The sequence below is a fragment of the Vanellus vanellus genome (assembly GCF_965231255.1).
Source record: "Vanellus vanellus genome assembly, chromosome: 6".
Taxonomy (NCBI): domain Eukaryota; kingdom Metazoa; phylum Chordata; class Aves; order Charadriiformes; family Charadriidae; genus Vanellus; species Vanellus vanellus.
In genome coordinates, this window is record NC_138911.1 from 46,142,341 (window position 1) to 46,157,661 (window position 15,321).

A 15,321-nucleotide genomic window follows, 5' to 3' on the forward strand; every position below is an offset into this window, starting at 1 on the left:
GAGCATGTCCAGAGAAGGGCAATGAGGCTGGTGAAGGGTCTAGAGCACAAGTCTTATGAGGAGCAGTGGAGGGAACTGGGGTTGTTTAGCCTGGAGAAAAGGGGGCTGAGGGGAGACCTTATGGCTCCCTACAACTACCTGAAAGGAGGTTGTAGCGAGGTGGGGGTCAGTCTCTCGTCCCAAGTGACAAGTGATAGGACAAGAGGAAACAGCCTCAAGTTGCACCAGGGGAGGTTTAGATTGGATATTAGGAACAATTTTTTCACTGAAAGGGTTATCAAACATTGGAACAGGCTGCCCAGGGAAGTGGTTGAGTCATTATCCCTGGAGGTACTTAAAAATTTAAAAGACAAGTAGATGTGGTGGTGCTTAGGGACATGGTGTAGTGGTAGACTTGACATTGTTAGGCTAATGGTTGGACTCGATTATCTTAAAGGTCTCTTCCAACAAAAAATGATTCTATGCTGTTGCAAAGAGAAGACTGATAGTCAGAGTCAGATGTGAGCTTCCAGAGGATGCAGAGCTGTGGAGTTATGTGGGCCTTACACTTCCCACTGAAACACTATGCCTTTGGCTGTGTAGTCCTTTTGATGACCGTGGGTCTTCCCCTGTCTTGACGCAATGGAGGTGCAGTCCCATTGTGGAGGTAGACAGCTGTGTTATTGTTTTCTCTAGGGGTCCGTCATCCAGAGTATTGGCCTAACAAGGTGTGATTCTTCCTGGTGTAGAAATAGAAATGATCTGCTGGAAAACTGTCAAAACTTTTAGCTGGATGTTCAGCTGTTGAGTGGCTTTGGTGCAGAGTAGGACTGTGTAATGGTCTGATTTCCCAGTGTATCAAGGAACGCAAAAAGGAAAAACCCACATGCGGATTCTCACAGGGAAAGATCTTCCATTTTCACCTAGTAGTGGCTTCTGGTGATTAAATGGAAAGCCTAGAATCTGGCTGAGCTATTGACTTTGCAGGGAGAAGAGCAATGTATAAAGCCATAGCTTCAGTGACAAGAGTGAGTGTTCATCAGCCTTGATTCTCTGCCCAGGAATCACAGCCTCTGAGCAGCTACCTGTCAGAGTTTTTGGCTGCTGTGTCCGCACTGCAGGATGTTTTCCCTTCTTCCTGCAGGACCTGACTTGTGTTCACAAGCAGTTTGTCTTCTATCAGTGCCCTTCTCTGCTCATGGTTATAATTAAACAGATGTTGCAATTAGTAGAACTTGTAGTAGGAACTAAATTAGCCTAATGCCATTGTGGACACTTTGTCCTCTATTAATAAAGCTGTAGTGTGGTCCAACAATACTCCCACTTCTGTCTGCCTCAGTTCCCAGAGCGCCAGCAGGGTTAGCTTTCGGTATCTCAGGACACTTTGATTTGATCTCAGGATCAAATGCCTGTTTTACATGATAATGAGTCTCTTTGTGGGCTGCCTTTGTTGTAAAGGCATCTGAAGCCATTCCAACATTGTGCCTTAAGGTTTCATAGTAGTGTCAGTTGATTCATCATATACGTTATACTCACATATATGCTGTGTACAGCCTGTGCTCATCTGCTTCTGGTTTCCAGCGTCCATGCATACCTTCCTGCATCGTTTCTTTGCATTGTGAAATAACCATCTTTGCTGATATTCCATGGGTTTTTTTTGACTCGGGAGTGAATTGCTCAAGAAAAGTCTTAGGCAACATTTATTTGGAAATACTTTTAAGTTTGTGTGGGTTTTTAAGAAAGCAGCTATCATACAGAGTGCAGGATTCCAAAATGGCAGGACTGTCTTCTCGTTCAAATTGGGCTTTGCTAGGCCTCTTTGAAACTTGCAAATTTGATTAATGTGTGTTTGGGGCACTTCAGACTACTTTGTGCCTGTCTTATATAGTGGTAGATAAATTGGGGTGTTTTGTGTGCGTGCAAAGAACCTGTTCTTGATAGCAGAGAGTAGGGAGTAAAGTGGTTTCAGATTTTGTCCTGGTTTTTGAATTATAATAAAATTAAAAACTTTTGTCTGGAGTGTTATGCTACCATCAGGGCTGAGCATGGATGAGTGGATGATTTTGGTGTACAGGCACAGCAAGTGATTTGTTTAAAACAGGACTGAAGTTGCGCTGTGTTCTCAAACCATATCCTGGATAAGTCAGGACTCGATCAGAGCTAAGTACCTTTTTTTGCTGGTTGTATGTTTGCCTGGATGCAAAGATGCATCTGATGTATCTCAGTGGAATACCCAAAAGCATGTTGCTTTTTTCTCCCAAGGCCAGTGTGACTTAGAGGCTGGCTTAGGGCATTAGGGCAAGCATCCAACCTGAGTAGCTTACTGGAGTCCCCTTGCAAGCTGTAGCATGCTTAATCTCTAGTGGAATACTGCCAATAAAAAAAAAAAATACTGGAATTTTGCATAGTAGGCACAAATGGTATGTACCCCATCCCCTGCTTCCCAAACTTCCCTGCTGCCTTTTTGTGCTTACTGTGTGGCAAGCAGCCTTCTCCTTGTATCCCAAAGCCATGGGCAGGCCATCTGCACGCCCCCTTCCAGTACTGTGACTCCCAGCTGTGAGAGCAACCTTCCTTTTCCAAGGTGGTGGAGCACTGCAGGCTGGCTGATCTAAACCTCTTCCTGTAGCTCCACAACAGGTGAGTGGTGTTCAGACCCCAGAGGTGCTTGGGGAACCTGTTCAGAGTTGCCATCGTGCTTCCATGATGCATTCTGGTGGGGTTTCCCAAGCCTAAATGCAGCTTTCCCTTTAGTCCTCCCTCTGGCACTACTTCATGCAGTCCCCTACCCCTCCTACTGGTAGGAGTTCCCTCTTTGCACTTCCTGGCTTTTGCTTCCAGGCATCTCTTTGAAGCTTTCCTGATCTGCTCTGCTTTGGGATATTGCTGCTGACCTCTACAAAACCTTATCACCTGCAGTTTGTGTAAGAGGTTACTCAAAATGAAACTGTTTCGTATGTCTTGCTTCCATGCTGCCTGGACTTCTCTTGAGCTGCACTGGGGATGCGAACGTCTTTCCTGTGCACCTCTGACTCCTGCCTCAGATGTCAGTCTTGCCCCACAGTGAGTTAACTTGGAGCCCAGGCTGTGGGAGACTCCACATTTATCCTTATAAGTCTGCACACTGTCTTTGAATTGGTGACAACTGTGGTGTCTGTAATTCAAGTCAGAACTTGGAGAGGTATCTGAAATACCCTGGGGGGTCTAATCCTAACACACCCCAGAAGGGCTCAGCAGAGGAGCTCATCAAGTTCCACACAGAAAGGCTGAACTGGAATTGTTTGGCTGTTTCATGCAGCCTAGGATAAGATGGAGATTGGGCAGCAGGCTCAGTTGTCCATGCTTTTCCTCTGGGAAATGACTCTACAGCTCCCTCCATGTTAAGGGAAGAAACTGTAGGAGGGTTCAAGTAATCAGGCTAATTCTTCCATAGGATTTATGCAGAAAAAAAAAAAAAAAAGTGTGTTTGCCTCTTATTTCTTATGGCTCTTTAAGATGTGAGTAATGAACTTCAAAGAAAGCCTTATCTGTACCCAGCTGTAAGTCCAAACTGGGGACAGGGAAGAAGCGGGGCCATGGGTGTCAGCCCTGAATGCAGGGTAGGGATGAAAAGACTTGAAGATGAGAACCAGCAATCTGTTTGGGAGTTGAAGAGGCCCTCAGTCATGCCAGAGTAAGGACAGAGAGGAGCTAGTTGCTGTGCTGAGACTCCTGTGGTACAGAGGATGTAGGTCCTCTTTTGGTGCTTGCACAGACATGGTGCTGCCTCATAGCAGAAGGAGTTGTTCCCAGTTTCTTTTCTTGCCCAGGGAACTGGCCCTGCAGTTTCACCGCTTTGAGGCTCATCTTGTGTCACAGTGAAATGTCTTCAGGGAGCTGGCTGTGGGGCTGATACCTGGGCCTGTACAGCTTCTGTGAGTTAACTCAGGTCTGAAGACTACACCAAGTAGCTTAAGGGAAATGGGACCCTTGCTCTGCCCTGCTGCACTCAGAGGATGGTGATTCTTCTTTGGGGATTTCTGCACACTAGCAGGGAGCTGCAAATTAGCCAGCCTCTGGCCAGCTGGTCTCTCTGAAGCCTGGGTCTGGCCACCCAGGATCCTAATGATATTGTTTTTCTCTGTCTTTTCTCTTTGCAGAAAGTGATGCCAGAAGCCTGCACTGATCCCATTGTCCTTGAGGAATCAAAGCTGTGAAATAGAGAGGTGGCAGAGCTGGGAGATGCAGCCCCCCTCGCTCCCATCTTTGCTACCTACACTTGTTACATTCACACTATGGCACAGGGAGGGACAGCCTCAGGACAGGAGCACAGTGAGCTGCTTGTGGAGAGTGTGAAAGAGCAATGCAAGAAGGGAGTTGCTCTTTTCAGTTATACCTCTGCATCTTGCTGTTTTGGAGACTTTGCTGCTTGGGAGGAAAAGATGGAAAACCCACTGCTTCCCCTCCGTCCCACCACGTCTGCTTGGAAAAGAAAAAGCACACATGCTGAGAAAAGCCATAGTTCCAGGCTAGCCCTGAGCACGTGAGGGTAGCACCCTGCATGTGGCTGTGTATTCTCTCACAGGCAAGCTGTGACATGAAGTGCAGAAGCTGGACCACGCTGACTCTGTGAGCGGCCCTGGAAGAGCTTTCAGCTGGCTCTCAGGAGGAGGAATTGCACTGCCTCGGTACTGGTGATGCTCTGTGTTGCACAGGGGATGGTAGAGGCCTCAGCACATCACCAGCAAGCACAAAGCAGTGCCTCTGCTGCCGCTGGCTCTGGTTTTATTACATAGCTGGTGCAAAGCACTCAGTCTGCAGATAAACCTCTGCTCAGAGTTCACTGAGGTTGCCCCAATGTTCCTATATATTAGGAGTAATCGAGAGATACCAATATGCCTCCTTTTACTTGGAGGCAAGGACTAGTTCCACAGCCTATATTGAAGCTACAGACTAAGCCTAGCTCAGCACTACACTAGCAACAGGAGTGAGTCAAACAAGCTCCCTGGGCTGAGGACTGCATCTTCCTCCTTAATGATGAAGTACCTTTTGCATGTTTCAACACTACATAAAAGCTTTTGTGAAGTGTTCTATTGAGATAACCAGCCAAGGCTGTGTTGCTCTTCACAGCCACAGAGAGGGGTTTGAGTATGATGGGAATCCAGATTTGCTCCTGTTTGGAAGCTTCCCACTTTTATAACAGAGAACAGGAGAAGAAGCCTTCTTACCAGCATTTGTGTCTTGTAGACACTGCCCCTCTGTATGCTGCTTCTAAACACAAACATAGATCCTTATATCCCTTCTCCTTCCTTTCCAGCATCTCTCCACTGGTGGAGACATCAAGTGTCCTTATATATATATACTCCTTAAATCATACAGTTATACACGTCTTTTGGGGGAGGGGGGACGACAAAACCCACAACCACGTGGAATGAATAAAAACAGTCCTCTCTGACATACCATTTTTGACAAAACATTTTTTTGGGTGAAATTATACAGTCTTGACAAAAAAATCAAGTCCTATCTTTAATAGCTTGGGATTGAGGATGGGGGTCAAAAAGGGCTTTTCAATAGAAGTTTTTATATAAAACAAAACCATTTCAAGGGTACAATGAAATTTTATGTGTTCATATTAAATGGTTGAAACAGTCTACATCTGGCTCTTTTAATAGCCTGAGATGTTTTGCAGAATTGAAAAAATAATCTTTCTGCCCAGCGCTACTGTTGTCCTCTTTTCCTTCCTTCTGTGTTTTTCCTCTCTCTCTTCTGCACATGTACCATCTTCCCAGCTAGGAGATGTTGCTGGTTCCTCCCTACCTTCTGTGCATAGCCCATCTGCTTTGGGCATTCTTTCATCTACGTCTAAGCAACCTGTTCCTGTTTTCTCTCTCTTCTGTAGTTATAGCTGACTGCAAAGGTCCTTGTCCTCAGATGCATGCAGTATGCCATCACCATTATGCTGTGGAAATGTGAGCTGCAACAACTCTTTTTGCATGTGTGTGTGTGATGTGAAGTCAGACCTGGAACTTTGTGGGGAGTCGTCAGGGAAAGGTGGGTTTACTGAAAAGAGAGATGATTTCTCCTGCAATATACAGTAGAAACTTCTGTTTGCTCTGAGGTTGTACATCCTCTACCTGTTGTGTAGCAGAAAGACAGACATAGCACCCTGCAGTTTTCTGTCATTTATTAGAAGTGGCCCCTGAGGAACACACACATGCAAGTTACACAGCAGTGCCAGGGGCAGCACACGTTCTCTCTTTCTGGTCTGAAGTGTTCAGCAGATCCTGAGCAGCTCTACACCTCCTCCCCACAGGTACACTGAGAGAGCAGTCCTTAGTGCATTGGGCAGACCTGAGCTATTCCCTGCTATCCTCCAGGGAGACAGTAACCAACTGCACCCCACAACCTTTGACACAAACTCCTCTGGGACTTGGTCTTTGACATCACCCTGTTGAAAAGTTTCCGGGACATGAAAAAACACTTGGTAATGAAGAATGATTGACAGAGTCCAACACCGATCCACCAGTGGGACTGGTGTCCTGGAGTTCAGCTGAGCTTTAGTGGAAGTTTGGCAGTGAAGATAGGAGACAACGCTGACCTACACAGGGCTCTCAGCTTCAGTTTTTCTTCTTGTTTTGTGACAGTGTTTCTACTTCCAGGTACTGCAGGCCAATCAACATCCCCAAGATAGAGAAACCTGTGATGGAGACACAGGATGAGTTGCGTAGTAAATGCTGGATACGAGATAAGACATTCCCTCCCACCATCCCCTCCCTGTCCTTAGCTCATAGCCCCATAGAGTTTTTCAGGGGGTGGGGTGTCAAAGCTCCAAGGAGAGTTTGTGGGTGGACAATGCAGGGCTCTACTTACTTGCTACCATGAGAGGTGCCATAACTCCAATTGTCAAGGCTGCAGTGTGGTAAATGAAGACCTCAGAGAGGAAGTGAACAAGGGCCAAAAAGAAGGTGAAGAGCGTGATGTAATAGAGGCTGTTGGGAGAACAGAAAGAAGCAGGTTATCATATAGCCCATAGAATGGGCACGAGCATGGCTGAGTGGAAAAGAACCAAACCTGCATGCTGCCCCATCTGTCCTCACTGTGGCAGCACAGAGGGCACTTGGTCCCCTGCCTAGTGAGGTGCAAAAGCTCCCTGAGCAACCGCTGAGAGGATAATGTGTTCAGTGGTGCATTGAAAGCCACAGGCATTATCTGCCCTGCAGGCAGGTGAAGAGGGGAGAGCAAGGGTGGGGCACAGGGGAAGGGAGAAGCATGTGCACACACAAAAAGAGGGTGAGAACTGGATGAGCAGAGAACTAGGGCAACAGGACTTGGCTGATACCAGGCTGTATCACCCAGCACATCTTCCTGCCTGTGCTCTGCTACCCTCTAGGGGTCACAGCTGTGGAAAGGGAGCAGGTTCAAGAGATGCAAGATAAAAGAATCCTTCTAAGAACCAACTGGCTTCATGGTAAGTGGCATTGCCACCACCCCCTAAAACCAAATAATGGAGTCCCTGCAGCTGCCTACCACAAACAAGCCTAGGTAATCCAAGGACACGCTGCCAGGTGGATAGTGACTTCTGCTGCGGGACTGGGGGAGGCAGTGACAAAAGAGTAAGTTCTATCAATTTGCAACACAGACTTTGTCTAGCGCAGACCCAGAGTCACCCTGCTTGGAAATCCCTCTCAGAAGGCCTGCCTCCCACCACAGCATCAAGCTGCACCTCAGGCCTTGTCCTCAGCTCCAGACAAGAACGTAGGGAAGAAGGCAGTGGGTTAAGACCACTTGAAGGGCCCTCTCAATCTGCCACAGTCTTTAGCTGAGCTGCCATAGGAAATGAAGTATCAAGCATCAGTCAGACCACAGCATTAGCAACTGCCTAATGTCAACAGAGGAGCAACACCATCAGAAGACGCTTCCCAAGCTGGAGCTCAGAAATTTGTGACGTAAGAAGTTCTCAGATCTACCAATTTCTGCCTGAGCTAAGAAACAGAACTCGAATGCGCAGGCTCTCCCCACAGAGGCAGACAGGAGCAGCAGTTAACACACAAATCCCACACTGCTAGTTAAGCTTGTCTGGGGGAACGCTTTCAACCCTATAGCAAGTTCACGAACAGCTTTTGCTTCCCCACCTCCTCCACGCTGCCCTCTAAGCTAGCTGTTCAGGTTGCGACTAGCAAGCAAACCGACGAATTTCTCCGGTGCTCCTTTACATACGTCCTATTGCGGATGTCGATGGCGCAGAGACAGCGGATCACCGATGACAGCAGGGTCCAGACGCCGAAGGTCCGAGCCTGGAGCCCATTCACTGCGCAAAGAAAGGGGGGAAACACATAGAGACCGCGCACAGCCCCGCTCGCCGCCACTCCCCCGTCCCCGTCCCCGTCCCCGCCGGGGAGGCGCACGCCGGGGCGGCAGGCGGCTCCCGGGCCCGGGAGCAGCCGCTGAGGCGGAGCCACGAGGAAGGCCCAAGGCCCACGGCTGGAAGGCGACCTCCAGGCGCCGGGGCGGCCGACGTGGACCTTACCGAGGCCGGGGCTGGCAGTGTACAGCTTCTCCGAGAGGAAGCTGTGGTCGCGGAAGCTCTGCAGGGTGTTCCCGGCGGCGATAACCGACACCATCACCAGCCAGCTGCGCAGCACGTTCAGGAACCGGCTCATCCTCCCGGCCGGCACGAAACCAGCCCGCCAGGAACCGGGCCGCGCTCACCGCCCGGCGTCGTCCGTTACCGGCTGCGCGCCCTCAACCAGCGTCCCTCCCGCGCCCGGCCTCCTCCCGCTTTCGCAGCGCACACCGCCGCCGCCGCCGCCGCCTCGCACTCCGATTGGCCGTGGGGGCGCCACTCCATGCACGCACCACGCTGACGTGAGGGTCTACACCGCCAATACAATCCCTCACCGCTAGAGAGACAACCGCACCCGCCATGCAGGAGGAGGTGGAGAAAAGGCTGGGTGCGCGGCCGGACTATTGCGCCTGCGCACTGGGGCGGTCGGTGGGGCGCCTGCGCACTGGGGCGGTCGGTGGGGCGCCTGCGCACTGGGGCGGTCGGTGGGGCGCCTGCGCACTGGGGCGGTCGGTGGGCGCCTGCGCACTGGGGATGGGGCGGGGCTATCGTCCGCCGGTTGTTGTAGTAACGGGGAAGCGGCGGGAGGAGCTGCCGCGTCTGCCCGCCCCGCCGGCTGGGGCGATGCGGGATCAGGTATGGGGAGTGGAGGGCTGAGGTAGCTGTCTCAGGGAAAGGGGTGTTAGTCCGCGGTCCCCGGGCGGGAGTCACGGCCATTCCGGCGCTCCCCGCCGCTCCTGCTTCTCCTGAGGCTGCCGTAGGCCGACGGGCCCGGCCGCCGCGGGGTAGGCCGAGCCCTAGCCGCCCCTCCGGGCGCGGCCGAGCCCTAGAGCTGTTCTCTGGCCGGTGGAGGTGTTACGGTGTCCGCTGACCCCGGGCGACGGGGGAGTCTCAGCGCTGGGGAGAAGCAGGCGTTTGCCGCTGTGCTGGGCCTGGCCAGCCTGGCGCGGTGCTGCGGCCGGAGGCAGGGCAGGGCAGGGACGCGCTTCAGCGGTAAGCGCCTGAATGACTCTCACGGGCAGGTGGGGAGTAACCTGCTGGAAGGTGATGCTTCTTCCTACACTCCCCTGGCTGGGAGGTGATTTACAGCCTGTGACAAGCTTGTTCATAGTCCTGTGAGAAATACGTATTGACAGGAGGTGGGAGCTAATTTACCTCATTTCTCTTGCTGTCCTGCTCAGCTATGCATTTGTACTTTTAGTCCTTATTGCAGATAACTGCTCTTGCAAGATCCCTTGAATCTGCAGGAAGGAGTCTCGGAGGCTACTGAGACTGGGCTGTATGAGAACTCCCAGAGGAAATGCCGGTTGGGATGGCTCGAGATCTGGAGGAAAGTGGCTCATCCTCAGAAGAGGAGGAGGAGGAAGAAGATGTAGATGGGCTGGAGTAAGTGGACACACACACACACACACCTCTTAACTGTTTCTGTCTCCCTGTGCTTCCTGTAGGTTTTGTACTAATCTAAAAAGACAGTTGCATTCCTTACCCTCCTCCTACCTGTAAAGTAGAAGATGGTTGGTTTGAGCCTCAAGCCTGTGGGAAGGCTACCTACATTTGTACCCTAAAAGACCACCGTATTCGTCAGGGTTGGAGGTGCAGCTCTTCCTTGTCTGTTTATAGTTTCATTAATCTCTTCCTGTCATGCTCCTAAACTGGGAACTTTCTTGATGATATTTAAGGAAATGAATGTCCTTTCTTTTTGTTTGCTTAATTTTTTGTTTTAGTTTTTACTTTGCTGCACAGAATGGAAATCTACTGTACCGTAGACTGATATGCAGTGGTTTATATCCTTTTTTAAAAAAACTGCCTTATGAGAACTCCACTCCTAGAGTTCTTATTACTTACTAGTATCTGTTTGTTCTGACTGTTGTTCAGTAACTTCTTTTATCTTTGCTTGTGAAGGAGTTGCTCCCTTATTTTTTCCCAGAGTGGAATCCCTTTTCCATTTCAGCTGTACCTACTTTAATATATCCTGTTTGTTTTCTTTTGGGTGCATAGTGTGACTGAGTGCCCTGTTGCAAACTGCAGTGACTTAACACATTTAGAGGGATAATGCTTCATACCAAGTATTGGCTCACTTGCCAGACCCTCATGGATGGAAAGATCTGGAACTGCCTTCAACTAGAATGTAATTGTAACCAGGTGTCTGCATCAAGTGACTAAGGGTCATGCTGGGAATGAATGACTGTCACCTGGAGGATTGAGCCTTCCTGCAAATCCTCAGGACAGGCTTAACATAAACTCTTCTCCTGTTGCCTCAGCTCATTTCTCCCTTATATAAAGCTCTGGCCTGTAGTGTAAGTTCTGGAAGCTTCTTTTGAGTCCTTTCCAGCTAATCACACCCCAGTAGTTGATTTCTATGTTGTTTGTTTTTTTTTTTTTTTTTTCCCCCTTTAGAGGTGGTGGAAGCAGACAGGAGTGCTCTGAAGTTAATTTGTCTGGGTGATAACGGTAATAATTTGATTGAGAAGACCAAGGTTATACTTAAGAGTACTTGTCCTAGCATCAGAAAGTTGTCATTTTATCTCTGTTTCTGTGTTCTAAGTGTAGAACCTTTGGCAGTCAATGGTTTTGCACGTTCTATACACAGATGCTTCTATCTATCTCTCCTAGTCTTTCTATTTCTTCTTGTGTGTGTAGACAGAGATGTGTCTCTCCAACCCCTTAGTCTCTGTTTTCTGTTAACTTTTTCATGGTTCCATTTCCTTGTGCAGTGAGTAATAAGCAGTCTGAGTTTTATTTGCTTAGGGAAGTTGACAGGTCTTCTCTCTGTGATCTTGGGTTTTTATATAACAGATCTTAATTTTTTTTAATGTATCCCTAATTCCTCTGAGGAGACTATAGTTCCCAATGCAATCTTGTTTTGGACAACTGATCACTGTATCTTGGAACCCGTAGCTCCAGTGGCTGGCTGGGGGCATCATTGTTGCATTCTGAGCTTGCATTGTACTGCATCTGTCAGAAATTAAAAAGGAAGAACACACAACTTTAGCCATTGTGTTGAGCCAAGCCTGTTTTACTTTCTCAAACTCTGCATGAGTGCCTTTTTATGCACTTCAGAGTCCTGGATTACAGCCAGGCAGCATGCACTGATTTACAATTCTTAAATTGGAGACTGGAACCTGTGTTGTAAGGTCTGGTTGTGTGGATACCAGCAATTATGCTTTATCCTGAATTATAAATCCTGTTTTCAGGCTATAAATCCAGAGAGTTGTAGCTGTGAAAATTAATGGAGTTTCTCCCAAATATGCTTGGTAAAATAAATACAAATTAAACAGAATTCAGACTTAGACTGGCAAGACCAACCCAAAAAGAGGATGAACTAGAAGATTCCCTTTATAGCTGAGTACGAAGGGTGCCTAGTGTGTGTGTGAGTCAGCACAGGCGGGCTGCAAGAACAACCACAAAACCATGGCTGAAATGCAAAGAGTAAATTTATTTTTGTTACCTCGCCAACTGGGGTATCCCCAAAACAGCACCTGGGCAGAGGCACACAAGTGGGGACACAGGCACTGCGGAGCTCAGCCCTTGCTAAGGGATTGCTGAACCTGCTGTTTGCCTCTGTTTTTCAGGGATTCAGACAGGTGTAGTTCACCACTGGGCTTTGATCTTTCCCACGGCAGGGCAGGAATCTCAAGCATGTTCAATAGGGTGCCTCTAAGTCTGTCACAGACCTATGTTATCTGTACACAGATGTTCTACTTGTCAAACACACAGAGAGACAACAATTAGAATGGTACATGTATTTTTCTACACCCTGGCTGCTAGTCACTTGAGTGTGTTTACAGACCTCCTTGCCAATCTTCTGTTATTTTCCCACAGTGTGTTTGCCTGTATCCTGCCCACAGACTAGGCGGGCAAGTCTGGAGAATTACTGTGTCCTCATTGTAGGTAACTGCAGTGTGCACGAGGCACAGTATTTGCTTATACTGACTGTCTTGCCATTTCAGGGATCATCCGTGTATCAAGTGGACTGGTGGTGGCTGCAGGCGGATCCCAGTCATGGTGTTTCATGCTGAAGCCATTCTGACCAACGACAGCTATCTCCGCCTAATTGGAGGTGGGTGCAACTATGTGCCAGCTTTTGGCCTGAAGGCATGAGGTAGACGTCTCTTAACCTGGGTGTTTCTTTCTTTTTGTGCTTGGGAAGAGGACATGGTAGGAAGGAAATTACAATCCTCTCTTGTCTCTGAGCACAGAGATGTTCAGAAATGCTTGATCAGTTGGTAAATGTTTATCATGTCACAGCTTGAGTTGTAACAAGTGTCTCCATTGGGTCTTGATGTGTTTTGAGTTGGAACTATCTGCTTGCAAATTGAACTTGGAGGCCATGCTGAAACTTACAACCAGAATATATTCACTACTCTGTAGCTAAGAATTTAAAATCAATCATTGCAGTGAGTTTTGAGAGGGTTTCATTGGGAAATAAAGCAGTCAGCCCCACAGTGGTAAGAACAAGTAAGCTGTAGTAATAAATATCTGCGTCTACAGCCTCATAACTGTGAGTAAGGCTGTAAGCAAAATGATTGCTGCTCTGGCAGCACTTGAGTCGTGAGACTAAATCTCTCTAGTGTCAAATAAGGGAGAGCCTCTAAATAAGAGGCAGAGTTGTTATAAACAGTCACTCCGTATTGTGAGAGTTAGTACTTTTGGGTGTGTACAGCTGGGAGCTCATTCTGGGTGTGCTGAGTTTGAGAAAAGCTAAAATCTACTCAGCTTCTTTTTGTGAAGATGCTGACACTTCTTTCTTCTCTTGCTTCTCCCTTTCTTAGGTAATTGATGTCCTCATTTCTAATATCATATCCAAGCAGAAATGCTTCTGGCTCATTGGGGTAAGGGGTGGAGAAGGTGACTTTTGTGTGTGGAAACTCCTGATCCTTTTCATGTGAGTTAAAAACATACTTGAATGGTGGCAGAAGCTGATGGTAATTGTAACTTTTATCCTAACTGGAGTGTGGTGACTCTTCTGCTTTTTCTCAGGAGGTAGAGGGTTTTTGTGGTTTAACAAGACTACTACTGAATAGTGCAACTTGTTACATTTCCTTGAGCTTTGTCCAGTCCCAGATTCTGATACTTCTTACTCTTTTCTTTAGACTTATTTTTATTGGTAGAACATATTTCCTGAGGTTTAATCTTCATCTTTCTATTCTTGGTTTGAATAAATTTGTAAAGTGCCTTTTCCAAGTGATTCTGTATTCTAGTGTTGCAATTTCTGCCTCTACTTCCTTTGAACTCTTTCATGGATTGCCACATCCTTTTGTATGAGAACTGGCCTCTAGTCTTGCTACATGCTTTCTGTTTCTTATACCTCCAGTGCTGCTTACTGCTTTTGTTTTTATGACTTTCTACTTGGGTAGTGAATTTTCTCTTTTTATTTCCTTTTCCTATTTATTTTATTTCCTACTATTTTTTTCAGTTATTTATTGGAAGATCAGTACAGGGGGATGAGATATGAACAAAACCTCAGTGTTTTATTTTGGGTTTTAAAGATCTAAGAAGTGATCGTGTAAGCTAGCCATGTCAGTGAGGGCATGGGCATGATTGCTTTTAGGTAGGAATACCAATCTTGAACAGACAAGAAAGAGCTGAAGTCAAGTTTAGAGTGTTATAAAGCAGTCTATATAAAGAACTGTTTAAAAAAAAAAAAAAAAATCTGGGCATTTGTTAGGATGTCCTGTGTCTTATTTTGCTACAGTAGGGTTCAGAGATACAGTAATGTTATACTGAAGGATTGATGTAAATCAGTACAATGCCGTTATTGGAGTTAATGCCCCAAGAGTTGGGCGGGTGTTTCCTTTCGCCCTTTGCCTGTTATGTGCTGCTACTGTAGGCATGCTCCGCTGGGGATTAAGTGCAGCTGTCCTGTGTTGAGTCCTATGATGCTTTTCTCTGTTCTTTAGTAGCATAGGTAATTTTGGTTTATTCTTCTAGGTGGAGACTCTAATATGTCTCTTGCTGTCTTAACAGAGCGCTACAACTTGTCCTATAAGATTGTGCGAACAGACAGCCGTCTGGTTCGAAGCATTTTGACTGCCCATGGATTCCATGAGGTGAGTGCAACGATCTTCAGATCTGATTATGTGCTGAGCTGGGAGGTGGTGATGGTGATTATTATGTTTTGGGTTTTTTGTGTGGTGTTCTGTGGTTGGTTTGTGTGTTTTGTTTTTTTTTTTTTTTTTTTTCCTAACCTCTGCAGGTTTAGCACTAGGAAGGAAGTTGCTGTGGACCCCCTTGTGGTTGTTTTTTGTGTTTTTTTTTTTTTTTTTTTTTTTTTTTACATACTCTGCCAGTCAGACAGAAGATAGGTTGTGATTTTTGCTCTTTCAAAGGAGTATCCTTTAGCCTACAAAATTAGGGAAAAGGGGATGTTGAAGTTGGATCATGTTCTTTCTTGCTTTTAAAGCATCATTTCGCACCCTTGGGAAGACCTAAAGGATTTAATCTCTCAGCACTTGCAAGTTCACAGAAACACTGATGTAGCATTTCCCATTTTTCTTCTAGCACCTGTCTTGCTTTAAAGAATGTCCTATATACAGCTAATAACTTGAGAGAGGTGTGTGTATGGTGGATTTTCTTCTGAATAACACCATATGGTGGATTTTCTTCTGAAAAGTTAAGGGATTGGTCTTGCAAGTTTCCTGAAGAAGTCTAAACCACTTTACAAATTGGGTTTAAATAATCTATAAAAGAACAAAGCCACAAGTTTGTTTAGAAAAATATGACATGGTTATTTCCCAGCACCACTGTAGAGTAGCTTAGGACAGGAGTCTGACTAGAGTTACCCTAATATTAGTGATAGG

The 15,321-nt window shown here is 47.1% G+C and overlaps 3 protein-coding genes across 3 annotated transcripts in view; 2 read left to right on the forward strand and 1 right to left on the reverse strand.

Annotated features, from left to right (window-relative positions):
* Positions 1 to 4,125, forward strand: part of FLVCR2 (FLVCR choline and putative heme transporter 2) — a gene marked incomplete at both ends in the record, with an annotated part of 41,438 nt that extends 37,313 nt beyond the window's left edge. The window contains one exon of the mRNA XM_082485894.1: positions 4,119 to 4,125. Coding sequence (XP_082342020.1) covers positions 4,119 to 4,125 — 7 coding nt within the window. The remainder of the gene's footprint in view (positions 1 to 4,118) is intronic.
* Positions 4,126 to 6,127: 2,002 nt separating this feature from the next.
* ERG28 (ergosterol biosynthesis 28 homolog) lies at positions 6,128 to 8,898 on the reverse strand. The gene is made up of 4 exons (XM_082485895.1): positions 8,486 to 8,898; positions 8,176 to 8,266; positions 6,829 to 6,947; positions 6,128 to 6,655 (listed from the first exon to the last, which is right to left on the reverse strand). The coding sequence occupies exons 1-4, from the start codon at positions 8,616 to 8,618 to the stop codon at positions 6,576 to 6,578; spliced, it is 423 nt and encodes a 140-aa protein (XP_082342021.1). The 5' UTR covers positions 8,619 to 8,898; the 3' UTR covers positions 6,128 to 6,575.
* A 923-nt stretch (positions 8,899 to 9,821) lies between these two features.
* TTLL5 (tubulin tyrosine ligase like 5) overlaps positions 9,822 to 15,321 on the forward strand; it is a gene marked incomplete at its 5' end in the record, with an annotated part of 134,973 nt that continues 129,473 nt past the window's right edge. Inside the window, 3 exons of the mRNA XM_082485216.1 lie at positions 9,822 to 9,907; positions 12,472 to 12,581; positions 14,489 to 14,571. Coding sequence (XP_082341342.1) covers positions 9,822 to 9,907; positions 12,472 to 12,581; positions 14,489 to 14,571 — 279 coding nt within the window. The remainder of the gene's footprint in view (positions 9,908 to 12,471; positions 12,582 to 14,488; positions 14,572 to 15,321) is intronic.